General features: G+C 43.4%; 1 protein-coding gene across 1 annotated transcript in view; it reads left to right on the forward strand.

Annotated features, from left to right (window-relative positions):
• Positions 1–17,959, forward strand: part of EPHA10 (EPH receptor A10) — a 42,969-nt gene that overhangs the window by 11,044 nt on the left and 13,966 nt on the right. The window contains exons 6-7 of the mRNA XM_061412464.1: positions 14,654–14,787; positions 17,166–17,337. Coding sequence (XP_061268448.1) covers positions 14,654–14,787; positions 17,166–17,337 — 306 coding nt within the window. The remainder of the gene's footprint in view (positions 1–14,653; positions 14,788–17,165; positions 17,338–17,959) is intronic.

The raw sequence follows: 17,959 nt of genomic DNA on the forward strand, positions 1-17,959 counted from the left end.
CTTCCGCATCCCGCGCGCTCCCCTGTCTCGCCCACCGCGAGCATCCCCACAGCCCGCAACCACCCCAAATAAACTGCTATCGCTGGTCTTACACAAAAATCCCCGACCCCGGCGACCCCCACCGAGGTCAGCTCCCCTCCCGAAGGCCAGGCCGGAGGGGCTGAAGATGCTGATGACTCTGTGCCTCCGGGCCACAGAAGTTACGAGTTTTCAGCGAGTCTGCGGGAGCCAGTGCCCACTCCTCTTTCCCGACCTCGGAGCGAACTTTTGCCCCACACCCAGCTCTGCAGTTCCCAGAAAAAAGAGGTGGAAGATTCTGCAGTCTTTTGCCCCCTCTGTCCAAAAATTTCAGTGGGAAGCCGAATCTTACCTCCTTATTTCCTATCTCAGAAAGAGGGACGCTGTGTGTGTTCCTTGGCCTCTACAAGGATTCTACTGCCTCACCCTCTTTCCTGGTCCTGGAAAAGAGCAAGGAAACACGGAGGGTCGGAGGGTAGGGGCAATAGAATTCACTGGCCAACATGTAACAGTCCCTTTTGGGAGTCTGGAATTTAGATGAATAAGTGAAGACCTGCACTCCTTTAATATCACACCTTCCTCATTCTTGACTTTTATTAAGACTTTTGATTTGCCTCACTCAGCTGGGGTACAGCTTCAAGTAATCCTTCAAGTATCCTTTGCAAGAAATGAGTGTATGATTCCTGAGTCTTTTCATGTCTGAGAAGATAGGATCCTTTTATGACTCTGTCTTGTCTAATGGCAGCTGTGTTGCAGAAAAGTCTGAGGCCAGGGTAATTTTCACTGTTTTGTAGGTAACTTGGGTGCAAAGGTGTACACACGTAGATGTTTGTATAATTCTTTAGCCTACTGGTGAAAATAAAATCTAACAAGTATTGACCTCTTTTCATTGAGTTTGGCTATAACATCGTAAAACTTTCAATCTGTGTACCTCTTTTTATTTCTGAAAGTTTTTTTCAGTTATTACTTTGACTAGGACCTCTTATAACTCTAGTATCTCTCTTAAGAATCTTTCTACGCCTTGAGTTGTACATCCATTTTTCTGATTCTCAAATCTTGTCACTTCCTTTGTCATTTTCAGCTCTCAGTCCATTTCCTCTGCCTTCTGGGAGAGGGTTCCCAACTTGTCTGGTCTTCTGGAAGAACAGTTGTTTTTTTTTTTTTTTTTTCAATTATCCCTATCTAACATTTGCTATTGCATTTACATTTAGCAATTTTTTTTCTGTCTTCTTTTTTTTTTGGCTGCCCTGAGTCATTGCTGTGTGTGGGCTTTCTCTAGTTGCAGAGAACAGGGGCTACTCTTCCCTGTGGTGGCTTCTCTTGCTGTGGCATGCAGGGCTTTAGGGCCCTCGAGCTTCAGTAGTTGTGGCGCAAGAACTTAGTTGCCCCGTGGTAAGTGGGATCTTCCCAGGCCAGGAATCATACCTGTGCCCCTTGTATTGGCACTGGGCCATCAGGAAAGTCCTGCATTTACATTTAAAAAATTCAGTATAGAAAATGAAAGAAAGCACCCAGAATCCTGTTATCCAGAGATAAACACAACTACTAATATCTTGGAGTATATCCTTCCACATTTTTTTCTATATTTATATCCATACCAAAAATTATCTACTATAAATCCCCCTTTGCAAAATATATGCAACACAAATTTTAATCTAGTATTTCCTGATAACAGTCATATTTTGATATAGATGGATTTAAAAATCATGTTAAGGAAATAATCTTCTGCTTCCATTTTATTAATAAAAACACTAAGCTTCCACTGATTGAGGGCTGCTCTGTGTTGGGTACCATGCAATATGATTTTCTACATTAATTCATTTAAATAGAATTATGATCATCTTTCAGATGATAAAACTGAAGTCTGAGAGGCCAAGTGAATTATCCAAAGTCAGCCAGAACTCAGGTCTGTCTATTACCAAAGCCCTGCTTTTATCTCCTTGGCCATATAATGCTTTTGCTTTAAAAAAGTCAGCAATGGATGTTAATTTTACAAAATGCTTCTTAAGCATCTTTCAAGATGACCACATGTTTTTTTTCCTTTGAACTTTTGATATGATGAATTCTACTAATGGATTTTACAATGTGATTTTCTGCATTCCTAGATTATACTGTACTGCAGATGAGTGTATTATTCTTTTAATATGTGCTGAATTAATTTGCTTATATTTTAATATTTCCCATCTACATTTATAAGAGAGATTAGTTTTTGTGTTCTTTGTCAAGTTTTAGCATTTTGGTAATGCTGGCTTTGAAAAAGCCATCAGGGATAATCTTTTCTTTTTCTCTGCTCTGGAATAGTTTAAATAGCATAGTTATCATTCTTTGGAGACAGGCAGAACTGCCTGGGAAACTATTTTTTTAGTGGGAAAGTTTGCTGATGGCCCAGTCTTTTCTGTAGCTTCCTTTTGAGTCACTGTTGTTAATCTGTACTTCCACAGAACATCTTTTGATGATCTTTTTCTAACTTATTAGCCCAGAAATGTTTATTTAAAAACTTTCTATAGTATCTAGAGTTTACTTTCTCTTTCTTCATATTGTGCCCTGTGATTTCTTTCTTAAAAATTATTCTTGGAAGGAATTTATTTTATTGGTTATGACAGATAACCAGCTCTTGAACTCATCAATTCCACTGCTCTTTACTTTTGTCAATTATTTTATGATTTTATCTTTCCTGATACCATCCTCCTGCTTTCCTGAGGTCTTTTTCTAGGTGAGTTCAGTGCTTAGTTGTTATAGTTTTAATATTTTAAGTCTAAGAAATTTCCTCTGAGTTTAGCTTTGGTCACATCTAGTATGTTTTTATACATTGCACATTGTTCATATTGTCATTTTCTTTGTAGATATAATTCACATACCATAAAATTTCACATACCTTTTAAAGTGTGCAATTCAGTCATTTTTTCCTATGCAACTATCACAGACTCTCTAATTCCAAAACATTTTCATCACCCCCAAAAGAAAGCCCATTAACAGTCACTCCCGATTCCTCCCACCCACCCTAGCCCCTAATAACCACTAATCCACTTTCTGTTTCTATGGATTTTCCTATTCTGATCATTTTATAACCATGGAATTATACAATGTGTAGACTTTTTTTCACTTAGCATAATGTTTTCAAGGCTTGTCCATGTTGTAGCATGTATCAGTATTGCATCCTTTATATGGCTAATGTTCCATTGTGTGGATATACCACGAGTTTGTTTATTCATTCATCAGTTTATGGGATTTGGACTGGTTCTGATTTTTGGCTATTAGAGTAATGCTGCTATGAACATTCATGTACAAGTTTTGTGGAAACATAAGTTTTCAGTTCTCTTGGGTATATACTTAGGAGTGGAATTGCTAGGTCATATGGTGTCATAGATTGAATTATCTCCCCCAGATTCCTTATTGAAGCCTTAACCCCCAGTGTTACTATATTTGGAGATAGGGCCTTTAAGGAAATAATTAATGGTAATGAGCCCACCTTTGGCCTCCTGATGGGAAGAGCTAACTCTTTGGAAAAGACCCTGATGCTGGAAAAGACTGAAGGCAAGAGGAGAAGTAGGCAACAGAAGATGAGACAGTTGGATGGAATCACTGACTCTATGGACATGAGTTTGAACAAACTCAGGGAGATGGTGAAGGACAGGGAAGCCTGGTGTGCTGCAGTTCATGGGGTCGCAAAGAGCTGGACATGGCTTAGCAACTGAACAACAGTGAGACCATAACAGAGAGGCCGGAATCCCAGGGACTTACAAGGTGTCCTTACAAGAGGAGGAACACACACCAGAACTCATTTATGCCCTTTGTCCATACACAGGGGAAAGGACAGGTGAGGATACAGCAAGAAGGTGGCTGGGAGCGAGTCAGGAAGAGAGCCCTTACCAGAACACAAATATGAACCTGCAAGCATCCTCTGGAATTTCTAGTCTTTAGAACTGTAAGAAAATAAATTTTTGTTGTTTAAGCCACCAGTCTGTAGTGTCTCGTTATGGCAGTCGCATGGACCAATATATATGGAAACTTAAAAAAAATCTTTTTGAGGAGCTGCTTAACTTTTTGAGGCATTGCCAAACTGCCTTCCAAAGCAACGGTACCATTTTACATTCCCACCAGCAATGTACAAAGCTTCCAGTTTCTCCACATCCTCACCAACACCTGCTTGTCTTGCCAATTACAGCCATCCTAGTCGATGTGAAGTGATACTTCACTGCGGTTTCAGTTTATATTTCCGTAATGACTACTGATGTTGAACCTCTTTTCAATGTGCTGGGTTTTCTTTTTGTCATTGAGTTATGAGTTTTGGGGGTTTTTTTGCCTAATATATATATATTATGGATACTTTTGTATTATTTCCTTGGATTGCTGTAACAAATTTCTAAAAGTTGGATGGCTTAAAACACACTTATTGTCTCACGCTTCTGGAAGCGAGAAGTTTGAAATCAAGGTGTCAACAGGACCATGCTCTGTGTGACTGTTGTAGGGCAGAAGGGTTCCTTCCTTCTAGCCCTTGGAATTAGCTGGCAGTCCTTGGCCTTTCTTGGTTCATAGATGCATCTCTCCAGTCACATGGCTCTCTTTTCCACATGTCTTCACATCATCTCCCCTGCATCAGTGTGTGTCTCTGTGTCTGAACTTCCCCCCTTTCAGAAGGACATCAGTCACACTGGGTAAGTCCCACCTAAATGACTTCACGTTGACTTGATTACCTCTGTGAAGACCATATTTCCAAATAAAGTCACATTCTAGAGGTACTGGGCATTAGGACCTCAATATATCTTTTTGAGAGAAAACAATTCCATACATAACAACCATTGTACACATGATTTGCAAATATTTGCTCTGTGAATTGTCACTCACTTTCTTTTTGGCCATTGAGGCATAATTGACATATAACATTAATTTTAGGTATACAACATAATGATTTGGTATTTGTATATACTGTAGAGTGATCACCACAATAAGTCTAGAACATCCGTAACCATCTATAACCACACACAGTTATAAATTGTTTTGCTTATGATGAAATCTTTTAAGACCTACTCTCAGCAATTTTCAAGTATACAATATAGTATTTTTAATTGTAATCACCACACTAGTTACCACCCTGTACATTACATTTCCGGACTTATTTATTTTATAACAGGAAACTTGTCCATTTTGACCACCTTCACCCAGTTTGCTCACCCCCTGCCTCTGGCAACCAGCTGTCTTCCACTTTCTTTTTTTGTCTGAGCCCTTGGCAGTGAAAGCACGGAGTTCTAACCATTGGACCATCAGGGGATTCCCTGTCCTTCACTTTCTTAGTACTATCCTCTGAAGCTCAACATTTTAAATTTTGATGAAGCCCAGTTTGTTTTTTTAAGTTGCTTGTGCTTTTGGCTTCATATCTAAGACACCATTGCCTAAATCAAGGTCGTGAGGATTTGTACCTATGTTTTCTTCTAGTATTGTCCTTTTGACTAAAAGTGTTGTGGAGAATGTGTTTTAATTTCTGGATGACTTACTTTGTTATCTTTTTGTTCCTGATTTTACTGCTTCATATTTGGAGAAGGAGGTTTGTACAGTGTTTACATTTTTATTTTACTTGTTTGCTGCATGGTTTGTGGGATCTTAATTCTGCAACTAGGGTTTGAACCCACACCCTGGCAGTGACAGCACCAGGTCCTAACCACTGGACTGCCAGGGAATTCCCTACAGCGTTTCCCTTTTAAGGAACTGGTAGAGTTTTCTCTGTGGGTTATGATATGGTGACCATTTTAATGATTCCACGGCTCCTTTGAAGCAATGCATACTTCGCTTTTTTTAAAATAATTATTATTGCAGTGTTCTCACTCTCCCTCTTTCCTCATATATACTAAGTACTATATTATTCAATTTTTCTATTTCCTTCTTACTGTCTGCTTGATATTCCAAAGACTAAGAAGTTTAAGTTTCCCATTCTGCTTGTGATTTTGTTAAATTCCATGTGCTTATAATGACTTTTAAATATTTCAATTTTGCTAACGCATTTTTAGTTTCCCTACAAGCGTTTCTCACCTTCTCCACTTTTATCTCATGTCATCCTGTTTCTTTTTCTTCTCCATCTGTTTTCCCTTCATTGCCTTCTGCTTCTATTTCAAGAGGCTGTTTTCTTTCATCTTCTTAAAGATGCCAAACAGTCTCCTTCCTTGTTCTTCTAACTGTCATATTAATCACCCTTCAAGATCTGTTCCTCCTGAGTTTTCAGAATAATACTTTTCTTTTTTTCGCTAATTAGAAATATTTTTTTCATATGCCCATTTTCTTAGTTTTTTTTCTCTTTACTTATTCTGGAACAAGGAAATAGCTGATATTTGCCCAAAAAAACCCAAAAACCAAACCAAGACCACGACACACGAATTGTCCTTTGGATTGGTCTGTGAAGCTTTCAGCCACAAGTAACGGTGCAATTCAGTGCAAATGACCTTTGACTGAAATGACTCCTTAGCTAACCTAAGAAGAGTAAAATTAGAGCTTGGTTAATTCAGCAACTGAACACTGCTCTCAAGGACCCAGGTTCTTTCTTTCTCTGCAGTCTTCTGTCCTTATAACCTAGGCTGGCTCCCTTATGGTGGCAAGATGGATACAGCCACTCCAGACATCACACCCTGCCATCCAGGGCCGAGAAATAACTGTTTCGTCCTTGTTGGTGTCTTTTTAAGAGCAGGAAGCCTTTCCCAGGCACTTCCCTGGTGGTGCAGTGGTTGAGACTTTGCCTTCCAGTGCAAGGGGGTACGGGTTCCATCCTGGGTTGGGGAGTTAAGATCCCACATGCCTTGCAACCAAAAAACCAAAACATAAAAGAGCAGAAGCAAAATTGTAACAAATTCAATAAACACTTTTTTTTTTTTTTAAAGTAACCTTTCCCAGAATCCCTCTTCCTCTTAGGTGGTTTCTCCTTTTCTTGGCCAGAATTAGATTGTGAATCCAACCCTGATCCAATTATTGGCAAGGGGAATGAGTGCACATGAATGCTTTGGGACAATCAGAATCAACCTGAGTCATCAGACAGTAGACCCTAAATCCAAAACTGGGCTTGGTCAGCAGGAAAGTGGGGCATGGCTGTTGAAGAGCCAGTGTCTGCTGGACTCTTGGCCCCACTCGGGTGCTGGTTGAACCACATAACAAATGTACGGTGGGAGAGCAGGTGCTGGGGCTCTGTTTTTAGCTTCGTCCTCAGGGTTTATCAGGCTTTCATCTAACATCACTCTGCGGGGCTGAAATGGAACCTTCTCCTATCTCTATATCCTGGCCATCTGATAACAGTCAGAAGATGTAGTTTTAAAAAATGTCATTCCTGGCTCTTTCCTATCTCTGCCCTCCCTCTGTATCTACAAGAGGTTGCACCCCTTCCTAGGATGTCTCATCGCCCCTCTTCCCTTTGTGCCTGCATCTTTTCTGGGAGCTGCCATCTCCAAGTGTATCTGGGCTGAGAGGCCCTCTCAGGGGATAGGGGAAGCAACTACACAGTGAAGTGACGGCTGTGCGCTCATTGTCCAGTCACAAAGACCTTGCTTTTCTTGTTTTTTAAAGGGTCAGACAGTGGGAGGAAGGATAAAGGATCTTTCAAGTTATTTTTAGGATGGGAGGCAATGTCACTCTGTGGGCAGCATAGCCTGGGGGTTCACTACAATTGTATTTTTCAGTCCAGTCCCACTGGCTTTATCATAGGTGGAAATATGCCACTCTACTCCCCATCCCCGATTCTGGCAGTTAGCTGTCAAGACTCGTTTATGGTGACATTTCTGTGTTTTCCATATATTTGGGTTTTATTTAGAATTTGGAAGAGAGAGCAATTAATGGGAGCTGTTAGATGGTGATCATTTGAAACTGGAAGCCCTGTTTATATGCTTTTCAAATACAGCTCCTTACGCCCTTGTCTCCATTTCCTTGACTCCTTGCTACCTGCTGTTTTGTTGTTGTTCAGTCACTAAGTTGTGTCCAACTCTTTGTGATCTCATGGACTGCAGCACACCAGGCTCCTCAGTCCTTCACTATCTCCCAAAGTTTGCTCAAATTCGTGTCTGTTAAATTGGACAAGGTGGTGCTATCTAACCATCTCGTCCTCTACCACCCCTTCTCCGTTTGCCTTCAGTCTTTCCCAGCATCAGGATGCAATGAGTTTGCTTTTTGCATCAGGTGGTCAAAGTTCTGGAGATTCAGGTTCAGTATCAGTCCTTACAGTGAATATTCAGGGTTGGTTTCCTTTAAGATTGACTGATTTGATCTCCTTGCAGTCCAAGGGACTCTCACAGGTCTTCTCCAGCACCACAATTTGAAAGCATCAATTCTTTGGCACTCAACCTTTACGGTCCAACTCTCACATCTGTACATGACTACTGGGAAAACTATAGCTGTCACTATATGGACCTTTGTCAGCAAAGTGATGTCTCTGCTTTTTAATACACTGTCTTTGTCTGTCATAGCTTTCTTTCCAAGAAGCAAGTATCTTTTAATTTCATAGCTGCAGTCACTGTCCACAGTGATTCTGGAGCCCAAGAAAATAAAATCTGTCACTGCTTCCACTTTTTCCCCTTCTATTTGCCGTGAAGTTATGGGACTGGATGCAATGATATTTGTTTTTTGAATGTTGAGTTTTAAGCCAGCTTTTTCACTCTCCTCTTTCACTCTCATCAAGAGGCTCTTTAGCTCCTCTTCACTTTCTGCCATTAGAGTGGTAACATCTGCATATCTGAGGCTGTTGATATTTCTTCTGTCAATTTTGATCCTAGCTTGTGATTCATCCAGCCCAGCATTTTGAACAATGTACTCTGCATAGAAGTTAAATAAGCAGGATGACAATATACAGCCTTGATGTACTCCTTTCCCAATTTTGAACCATTCTGTTCCATGTCTGGTTCTAACTGTTGCTTCTTGACCCAAATACAGGTTTCTTAGGAGACAGGTAAGATGGTCTGGTATTCCCATCTCTTTAAGAGTTTTCCAGTTTCTTGTGATTCTCACAGTCAAAGGCTTTAGCATAGTCAATGAAGCAGAAGTAGATGTTTTTCTGGAATTCCCTTGCTTTCTACATGATCCAGCAAATGTTGGCAATCTGATCTTTGGTTCCTCTGCCTTTTCTAAACCCAGCCTGTACATCTGAAAGTTCTCAGTTCACATACTGCTGAAGCCTAGCCTGAAGGATTTTGAGCATAACCTTGCTAGCATATGAAATGAGTGCAATTGTACATTCAAAGAATGTTTGAACATTCTTTGGCATTGCCCTTTTTGGGATTGGAATGAAAACTGACCTATTCCAGTCCTGTGGCTACTTCCTGCTGTCTGCTTTCTCTGAATGCCCTGAAGACACTAGAAGCCTCCACATTGTTAAACCCAGTGGCACTTTGAATTGTTTTGTTACCCGTCTTTGCTCTGCATATGACACTGCCAACCAGCATCTCCTTTTGCCGGTAAATGTGGTATTGAGTGCTTGTTCTATGTCAAGTATTGTGCTATGCTCTTTATATGCTATTAATTCATAAAATTCTCAAAGCAAGTATGAAGAGGTCATTATTGTTTCCCATCTACGTGTAAGGGGATTGAGGCTCTTGCTTGTGGACCAGTAGCTAATAACAGGAAGAGTCAAGCAGGAACCTTCCTAAAAGTTCTTTTTCCTGGGCTTCTATAGCCTTATTTGTTTCTGGTTTTTCTTCTCCTCTCTTTGGCTCCTCCTTCCCAAGCTCTTCTTTCTTTGCCTGCCTCTTAAGTGTGGTCATTTCTTGGGCTTGTTTCCTAATAGCTGTGGCTTCTCTCCCTTTCTGCATTGCCCTGGGCAGTTTCATCAAATCTCCTTCGAATGGCTCTCAGATCTCCATCTCCCTCCGGGATACCTTTTATGAACCTTGGAACCACTTGTGGGGTTAGTCGCTCGTGTCTGACTCTTTGCGACCCCCATGGACTGTAGCCCACCAGGCTCCTCTGTCCATGGGATTCTCCAGGCAAAAATGCTGGAGTGGGTTGTCATGCCCTCTGTCAGGGAATCTTCCCGGCCCAGGAACTGAACCCGCGTCTCATGTGTCTCCTGTATTGCAGGTGGGTTCTTTACCAGCTGAGCCATCAGGGAAGCTCTTGGAACCACTTCAGATCAGATTAGATCAGATTAGTCGCTCAGTCGTGTCCGACTCTGCGACCCCATGAATGGCAGCACGCCAGGCCTCCCTGTCCATCACCAACTCCCAGAGTTCACCCAGACTCACATCCATTGAGTCAGTGATGCCATCCACTTACCCATCCGCTTTCCTAGCATCTTCGGTTGGGAAACCCTCTGTTCAACACACACTGGAATCACTGAGAAGCTTTTTAAAAAGATAGTAATGCCTGAATCCCACCCCACAGAAACTGATTTAATTGCTTTGGGTTGTGTGACCTGAGCATCACTATTTTTTTTTATTATGGTAAAAAGCGTATAACAGGAAATTTACCAAATTAACCGTTTTTAGTGTACAGTACAGTAGCATTAACTGTATGCATGTCATCATACAACAGACCCCTATAGACTTTTCATCTTGCAAAATGCAAACTATTAAAAAAAATGCAAACTCTATACTTCTTGAGCAACAACTCCTCTTCTCTCCTCCTCCCAGACCATGGCAACCACATTCTACCTTCTAAGAGTTCAGTTACTTTAGATAGCTTACGTAGAAGTGGAATCATGCAGTATTTGTCTCTTTGTGACTGGCTTATTTCACTCAGCATAATGTCCTCAAAGTTGATCCATGTTGTAGCATACGACAGGATTTCCTTTCTTTAAGCTGAGTAGTATTCCGTTGTATGTCTATATCACATTTTCTTTTTTTTTTTCTTTCTACCTTTTTGAGACATCATTGACATGTATGACATATTACATACATTGACATATGTAATTCTAAATTCTGTGTGTAATTCTAAATATGATTTGGTACACGTGTATATTGTGAAATGCTTGCCATGGGAAGGTTAGTTAACACATCCATCCTCTCACATAATTACATTTTGTGCATGGTGCAAACACTGATGATCTGTCTTAGCAGCTTTCAAGTACACCATGATATACACTGCTGCTGCTGCTGCTAAGTCGCTTCAGTTGTGTCTGACTCTGTGCAACCCCATAGACGGCAGCCCATGAGGCTCCCCCATCCCTGGGATTTTCCAGGCAAGAACGCTGGAGTGGGTTGCCATTTCCTTCTCCAGTGCATGAAAGTGAAAAGTGAAAGTGAAGTCGCTCAGTCATGTCCGACTCTTAGCGACCCCGTGGACTGCAGACTACCAGGCTCCTCTGTCCATGGGATTTTCCAGGCAAGAGTAATGGAGTGGGGTGCCATTGCCTTCTCCATGATATACACTAGATCCCCTGATTTTATTCTTCTTATAATTGGAAGCCTGGATCTTTGACTAGCATCTTCCCGTTTCCCCCATGTCCTATCTCTTGGCAAAAATCCAATCTATTCTCTGTTCTCTGAGTTTGGCTTTTCTAGATTCTACGTATAAGTGACATCAGGCAATATTTGTCTCTCTGTTTTATTTTGCTTAGCATAATGCCCTCAGGGTTCATCTGTGCTTTTGCTAATGGAAGGATTTCTTTTTTTAAAAAATGGCTGAATAACATATCATTAAATATATATGTATATGATTTTGTCTTTATCCATTCGTCTGTCAGCAGACACTTAGATTGTTTCTGTATCTTGGCTATTGTCAATAACGCTGCAATGAACAGGAGAGTGCAGTAGTCTGTACAAAATTGTGATTTCATTTCCTCGGGCTACATACTCAGAAGAGGGATTGCTAGCTCACACGGTAGTTCTATCTTTATTTTGTTTTTCATTAATATTTTTGTTGAAGTATAGTTGATTCACAACGTTGCGTTAGTTTCTGCTATACAGCAAAGTGATGCAGTTATATACATTTAAAAAATGCTCATTTCCATTATGGTTTATCATAGGATACTGACCATAGTCCTCTGTGCTGTACAGTAGGACTTAGTTGTTCGTCCCTTCTCTGTATAGAAGCTTACATCTGCTACCCCAACCTCCCACTCTGCCCCTCTCCAGGCTCCCTCCCACCTTGGCAACCACCAGCCTGACTTCCATATCTGAGGTTCTGTTTCATGGATGGGTTTACTTGTGTCATATTTTAGACTCCGCATGTAAGCGCTAGCATATGGCATTTGTCTTTCTCTTTATGACTTACTTAATATGATTATCTCTAGTTGGATCCTATTTTTATATTTTTATAAGAACCTCCGTATGTTTTTCATAGTGTTTGCACTAATTTACATTCCCGCCAACAGTGCACAGGGTTCCGGTCTCTCCACAGTCTCACTAACACTTGTTATTTCTGCCTTTTGTTTATTTTTGATCCTAACAGGTACGAGGTGATATCTCATAGTTTTGACTTCCATTCCCCTCATGATTAGTGATATTGAACATCTTTTTATGTGCTTATTGGCCATTTGCACATCTTTGGAGAAATGTCTATTCAAGTCCTCTGCCCATTTAAAAAAAATTGTATTTATTTATTAGTTTTGGCTCTGTTGGGTCTTTGCTGCTGTTCACGGGCTTTCTCTAGGTGGGGAGAGCAGGGACTACTCTCTGCTGCAGCGTGCAGGCTTCTCAGCGTGGTGGCTTCTCTTGTGGAGCACGGGCTCTAGAGAGAGCACAGGCTTACTAGTTGCGGTGCGCGGGCCTCACGGCACGTGAAGTCTTCCGGGAGCAGGGATCGAACCTGTGTCCGTTGCACTGGCAGGTAGATTCTCAATGCTGGACGACCAGGGAAGTCCCTGCCCATTTTTAAATTGGGTTATTTGTGGGGTTTGGTGGTGTTATTGCTGAATTGAAGGAGTTCTTTTTATATTCTGGACATTAACCCCTTATCAGATATGTGGCTAGTAAATATTTTCCCCCATTCCATAGGTTGCCTTTTCACTCTGTTGATTGTTTCCTTTATTGTCCTGATGTTTTTAAGTTTGTAGTGCCATTTGTTGTTTTTACATTTGCTGTCTATGCTTTTTGCTTTTTGTGTCATATTCAAGAAATCTGCCAAATTCAGTATCAGGAAGTTTTTCCTCTATATTTTCTTTTAGAAGTTTCAGGTCTTACGTTTATGTCTGTAATTCATTTTGAGTTCATTTTGTATGTAGTGTAAACTAAGGGCCCAACTTAATTTTTTTCATGTGGATATTCAATTTTCCTACCACCATTTGTTAAAGAAGCTTTTTTATTTTGTAATAAACTTAAGTAAGTGGGATTGCTTTCTTGATTTTTCACTTCATATTGTTCATTGTTAGTGGGTGGAAATGCGAATGAGTTTCTGTGATTTGATTTTGTATCCTGCAATTTTGGCAACAGTATTTTCTGTGGAACCTTTAGTGTTTTCTACATATAAGATTATGTCATCTGTGGACAGAGATCATTTTACTTCCTCCATTCCAATCTGGAAGCCTTTTATTTCTTTTTCTTGCCTAATTGCACTGTCTAGGACTTCCAGGACTGTGCTGAATAGAAGTGGCAAGATTCCTAATCTTCAAAGGAAAGCTCTCAGCTCTTCACCATTAAGTATGATGTTAGCTGGAGCTTTTCATATATGGCCTTTATTTTGTTGAGGTAATAGATGGGGAAACAGTGGAAACAGTGTCAGACTTTATTTTTTGGGGCTACAAAATCACTGCAGATGGTGATTGCAGCCATGAATTTAAAAGATGCTTACTTCTTGGAAGGAAAGTTATGACCAACCTAGATAGCATATTCAAAAGCAGAGACATTACTTTGCCAACAAAGGTCCGTCTAGTCAAGGCTATGGTTTTTCCTATGGTCATGTATGGATGTGAGAGTTGGACTGTGAAGAAAGCTGAGCGCCAAAGAATTGATGCTTTTGAACTGTGGTGTTGGAGAAGACTCTTGAGAGTCCCTTGGACTGCAAGGAGATCCAACCAGTCCATTCTGAAGGAGATCAGTCCTGGGTGTTCATTGGAAGGACTGATGCTAAAGCTGAAACTCCAGTACTTTGGCCATCTCATGCGAAGAGTTGACTCATTGGAAAAGACTCTGATGCTGGGAGGGATTGAGGGGCAGGAGGAGAAGGGGACAACAGAAGATGAGATGGCTGAATGGCATCACCAACTCGATGGACGTGCGTTTGGGTGAACTCCGGGAGTTGGTGATGGACAGGGAGGCCTGGCGTGCTGCGATTCATGGGGTCGCAAAGAGTCCGACACGACTGAGCGACTGAACTGAACTGAACTAATTTCCTTCTATTCCTAGTTTATTTGAGTATATTACCTCTTGACCAGACTATTAGAATAGTTAAGTAGCTTGTCTTCCTGCCTGCTGTGCTGTCTAATATCTCCGAGCCATAGAGCATGTAGAAATAGCCTGGGGGAATTAGAACCAGCCACCTGAAGGGAAGCTGGAGTGTAGGGGGTGGGCAAGCAGCACGTGGCCTGCTTCTTTCCCGCTCAGAACCAAGGAAGCCAAGAGCTGTGGTGTCAGAGCTTTCCTCTAGCCTCATGACGATGCTATCCCTCAGGCCCCGCCCCTCAGGAGCCTCTTGCCCCACCCACAGCCCCTTGGGCCCTGCCCCATTTGGCTCCCCGCGCGCCCCCCCTTTCCAGCCCCCTGCCCCTGCCCCAGAGAACCTCGCATTACTCAACTTTCAGCACCCTGGGAGGAGGATGAGATCCGCAGGGACCGAGTGGAGCCCCAGAGCGTGTCTCTGTCGTGGCGGGAGCCCATCCCCGCGGGAGCCCCAGGGGCCAACGGCACAGAGTATGAGATCAGATACTTCGAGAAGGTGAGTCTGGGTCTGGGAAGGACCTAGGGTTGCATTACCAGCTGCGGTCTGTCCCCCTCTCTTGCCGGCTTCCTTTTCTTTACAAGTCCCTCCCAGCATAAGTCATTGCTTTGTTTCTAAACATCTCCACTGGCCCCCTGAGCGGCCTACCCAGCCGGAGTTTCTTCCTGGCCCCTCCTCACCGTGGACACACAGCTCTCCGTCTTTGCTCGGGTCTCCTTTCGGTAACCCGTCATCGTGTCCATTTTCGCCACTACTGCCTACTGTTCACAGTTGACAAAAAGCTTCCCCTGGGGGCTGATGCAGACTTTCTGTGGCTGGATTCTGTGCACAGTTTGCAACCCTTTTAAGAAAAAGAACGCAGAAACATATTGTTTCAAATTTTATGGAAAAGTACCACTGTGGGAACATGTTGCCAGGTCTGGTGGTGTGCCAGGGCTCAGCATAAATAATATGCTGATAAATAATGTACTGATAAATGTTTAACAGTCAGCTCTCACAGTAATGAATGTATGCACTCAAATTTTAATTTTACTGATGTGGAGACTGTGTAACCAATCATTTACAAATAATAATAGAAAGTATACAATGTTCCTTATTGTAAACTCTGTAGGGCCAGTTGATTCTCCTAGGATACTTTTTCTTGATTTTGGCTGACTTCTTGTATCTGTGGTCAGCCTAAGGTTGCAGCTCAAGGGTGGTTTAACAAGTGGAGTTAGGTCCAGATCCACTATCTCTTTCTGCCTAAGTTTATTGTCTGAATTTGATAGGTAATCTACAGTTAAACTGTTCTCACTTTGGTGACAATTGTGTTCTTTAAAGCAAAACTTTGCTTTCAACTTAGCATTACATGTGTTAGGACTTCACTCCCTCCTCAGTGACTCCAGGGAGTTCTTTGCTGAATCAGATAACAGATTTTGAAAAGAGAAATCTGGAGAGCTGAGAGAGAGAGAGAGGAAGTTGGGGGCTTTCAACCCAGAGATGGTAGCTGAAGCCAAAGGACCTGAGGGGATGGCCAAGGGAGGGGGGCATGAGTGATAAAAGCAGCTGGGACTGGGTTCTGGGGATCCCTGACGTCTAGGAGACCACAGCGAAGGTTGCTGGGAAGGAGCCAGGCAGGCAGCAGTTGCTTAGAAAGGGCTCACTGAACTGACACTCAGGGATCAGAGCATAGATACAGTCCCAGTGCTGAGCTGGGTGGTTGCTCCCTGGCCCATAGGGAGTGTGACTTTGTGGGGAACCAAAAGCCTTGAAAAGACGAGCCAGTACAAAAGGGGCTGTGTTTGAAAGCCTTCAGGAGTGTCTCATGGAGCCTGATGACCAGAAGCGTGGCAGGAATCACCAGCCCCTCATCTCTGAGTTCTCTCCATACCAACCCCGCCTCCTCTGCAGGAAGGGCACCTTGCAGCCGCCCAGGCTGGCAGCCCCTTTTCCCCTCCCCTCCCCAAGCCTGCTTATAAATTCTGCAGCCAGGGCCTCACTGTCTTTCCATGGTATGTTCAAATGCCCAAAAGTGGGATTCTGATTGGCCCAGCTTGGGTCAGAGTCTGCCCTGATTCCTGAATACCGGGCCCGTAGAAGTGGGGCCACAGATACAGGGGAGATGCACCTTTGGGGGCTGTGAGTGTGGCAGGGGCTCTAATCAGGGGGTGTGTGCAGAGATGAAATGATGGCAGCATGTCCAGCATGCACCGTGATCAGATGTGTTGGGGGCAGGATGACATAGTGCACAGAGCACAGGACCTAAAGGAATTGGGAAGATGTCACCCCGCCCCTTCCCTGCTGGGAGCATCACCTATACAAGCAGATAGGAATGTGTAGGAAGTCTGCTCCTATAGGGTCTAGCCCAGCAGCGGGCAGTGAATGGGCCCTTGGTGGGGGGCTGTGGGTGAGCCTCTCAGCCCCTCTGATCTGAATTCCTTATCTGTGAACCCACACCTTGTAGGACATTGTGAAAGTCCGGTGACAAGGGGAAGGAAAAGCCAACAAGGGCCGGGCAGGTGTCAGGGCTCATTTCCTCCTTCTTTCCTCTGAGCGGTCAGGTGCAGTTCCTCCTCTAGACGGCCAGGCATCGATGCCTTTCATCCTAGCATCCCCATAAGGCAGCATCTTCTCTAAAGTTTCTGTTACTCGGAGGTGGGGTTGTTCTCAGTTAAGGTACCACCGAGTATAGGTGGAAACTTGTGGTGGAGAAAGGGCCTGGGGACCTTCTGGAAGAAAGATGTGAGATTCCTCCAAGATGAGTGGAGTTATTCCAGCAGCCCGGGCTCCTCCCCTCTGGGTACCTCTGCCACCTCCCTACCCCTTCCCTCCACATTCTCCCAGGAGCATGGGGCCAGTCCTGGGTCTGGGCCTCATGTATCTCCGTCCCTCCCCAGGGTCAGAGTGAGCAGACTTACTCGACGGTGAAGACAGGGGCGCCTGCGGTCACTGTCACCAACCTGAAGCCGGCTACCCGCTACGTCTTTCAGATCCGGGCAGCTTCCCCAGGGCCCTCCTGGGAGACCCAGAGCTTCAACCCCAGCATTGAAGTGCTGACCCCAGGGGAGGGTAAGTGACACGCAAGAGGAGAGAAAACCCAGCCTGGTGCTGGAGCATGGAGGCAAATTGAGGGGTTACCTGTGCAATTAAGGGAACCTGCAGAACAGTTCGGTTACAACCTAACAAACGAATGAGACTGGAATCCAGTAACTAGTGGCTTAGATTGAGTACCTGTCCTGGAAGAACTCACAGGGGAGGGATCCATGAACAGCTGGAGCCCAGGTCTCAGCTGGTGTCTCCCTCCCATGTCTCGAGGAAACATCCCCTGCCCTCTCCAAGATCCCTCTCTTTTCTTGGGAGGACTTTTCTTCTCCTGGTCGCTTCTTGTCCTTGACCACTGACTTATTGTTCCCATCCTGCTGCTTTCTCTCTGTCGTGACACAGACTCAAACGTGGGCACCATCCCTCTTCCCACTACGCCTTAGTGTGTGAAGTCGAGGGGTCGGCCCAGCTTACCCTCTGGACTTCCAGGCCCTGAGGTCCATCATCCCCGCATCCAGCCTTCGCTGAGGGTTGGGGCACACCAAGGGAGTGTCACCTGCAGCAATAAACCAAGCAAAAACACCAGAAGTGGTTACAACTCCGAGCTTTCAGTGCTGGGGCCTGGGTTCAGTCCCTGGTCAGAGAACTA

Source organism: Bos javanicus, chromosome 3 (genome assembly GCF_032452875.1).
Source record: "Bos javanicus breed banteng chromosome 3, ARS-OSU_banteng_1.0, whole genome shotgun sequence".
Lineage (NCBI taxonomy): Eukaryota > Metazoa > Chordata > Mammalia > Artiodactyla > Bovidae > Bos > Bos javanicus.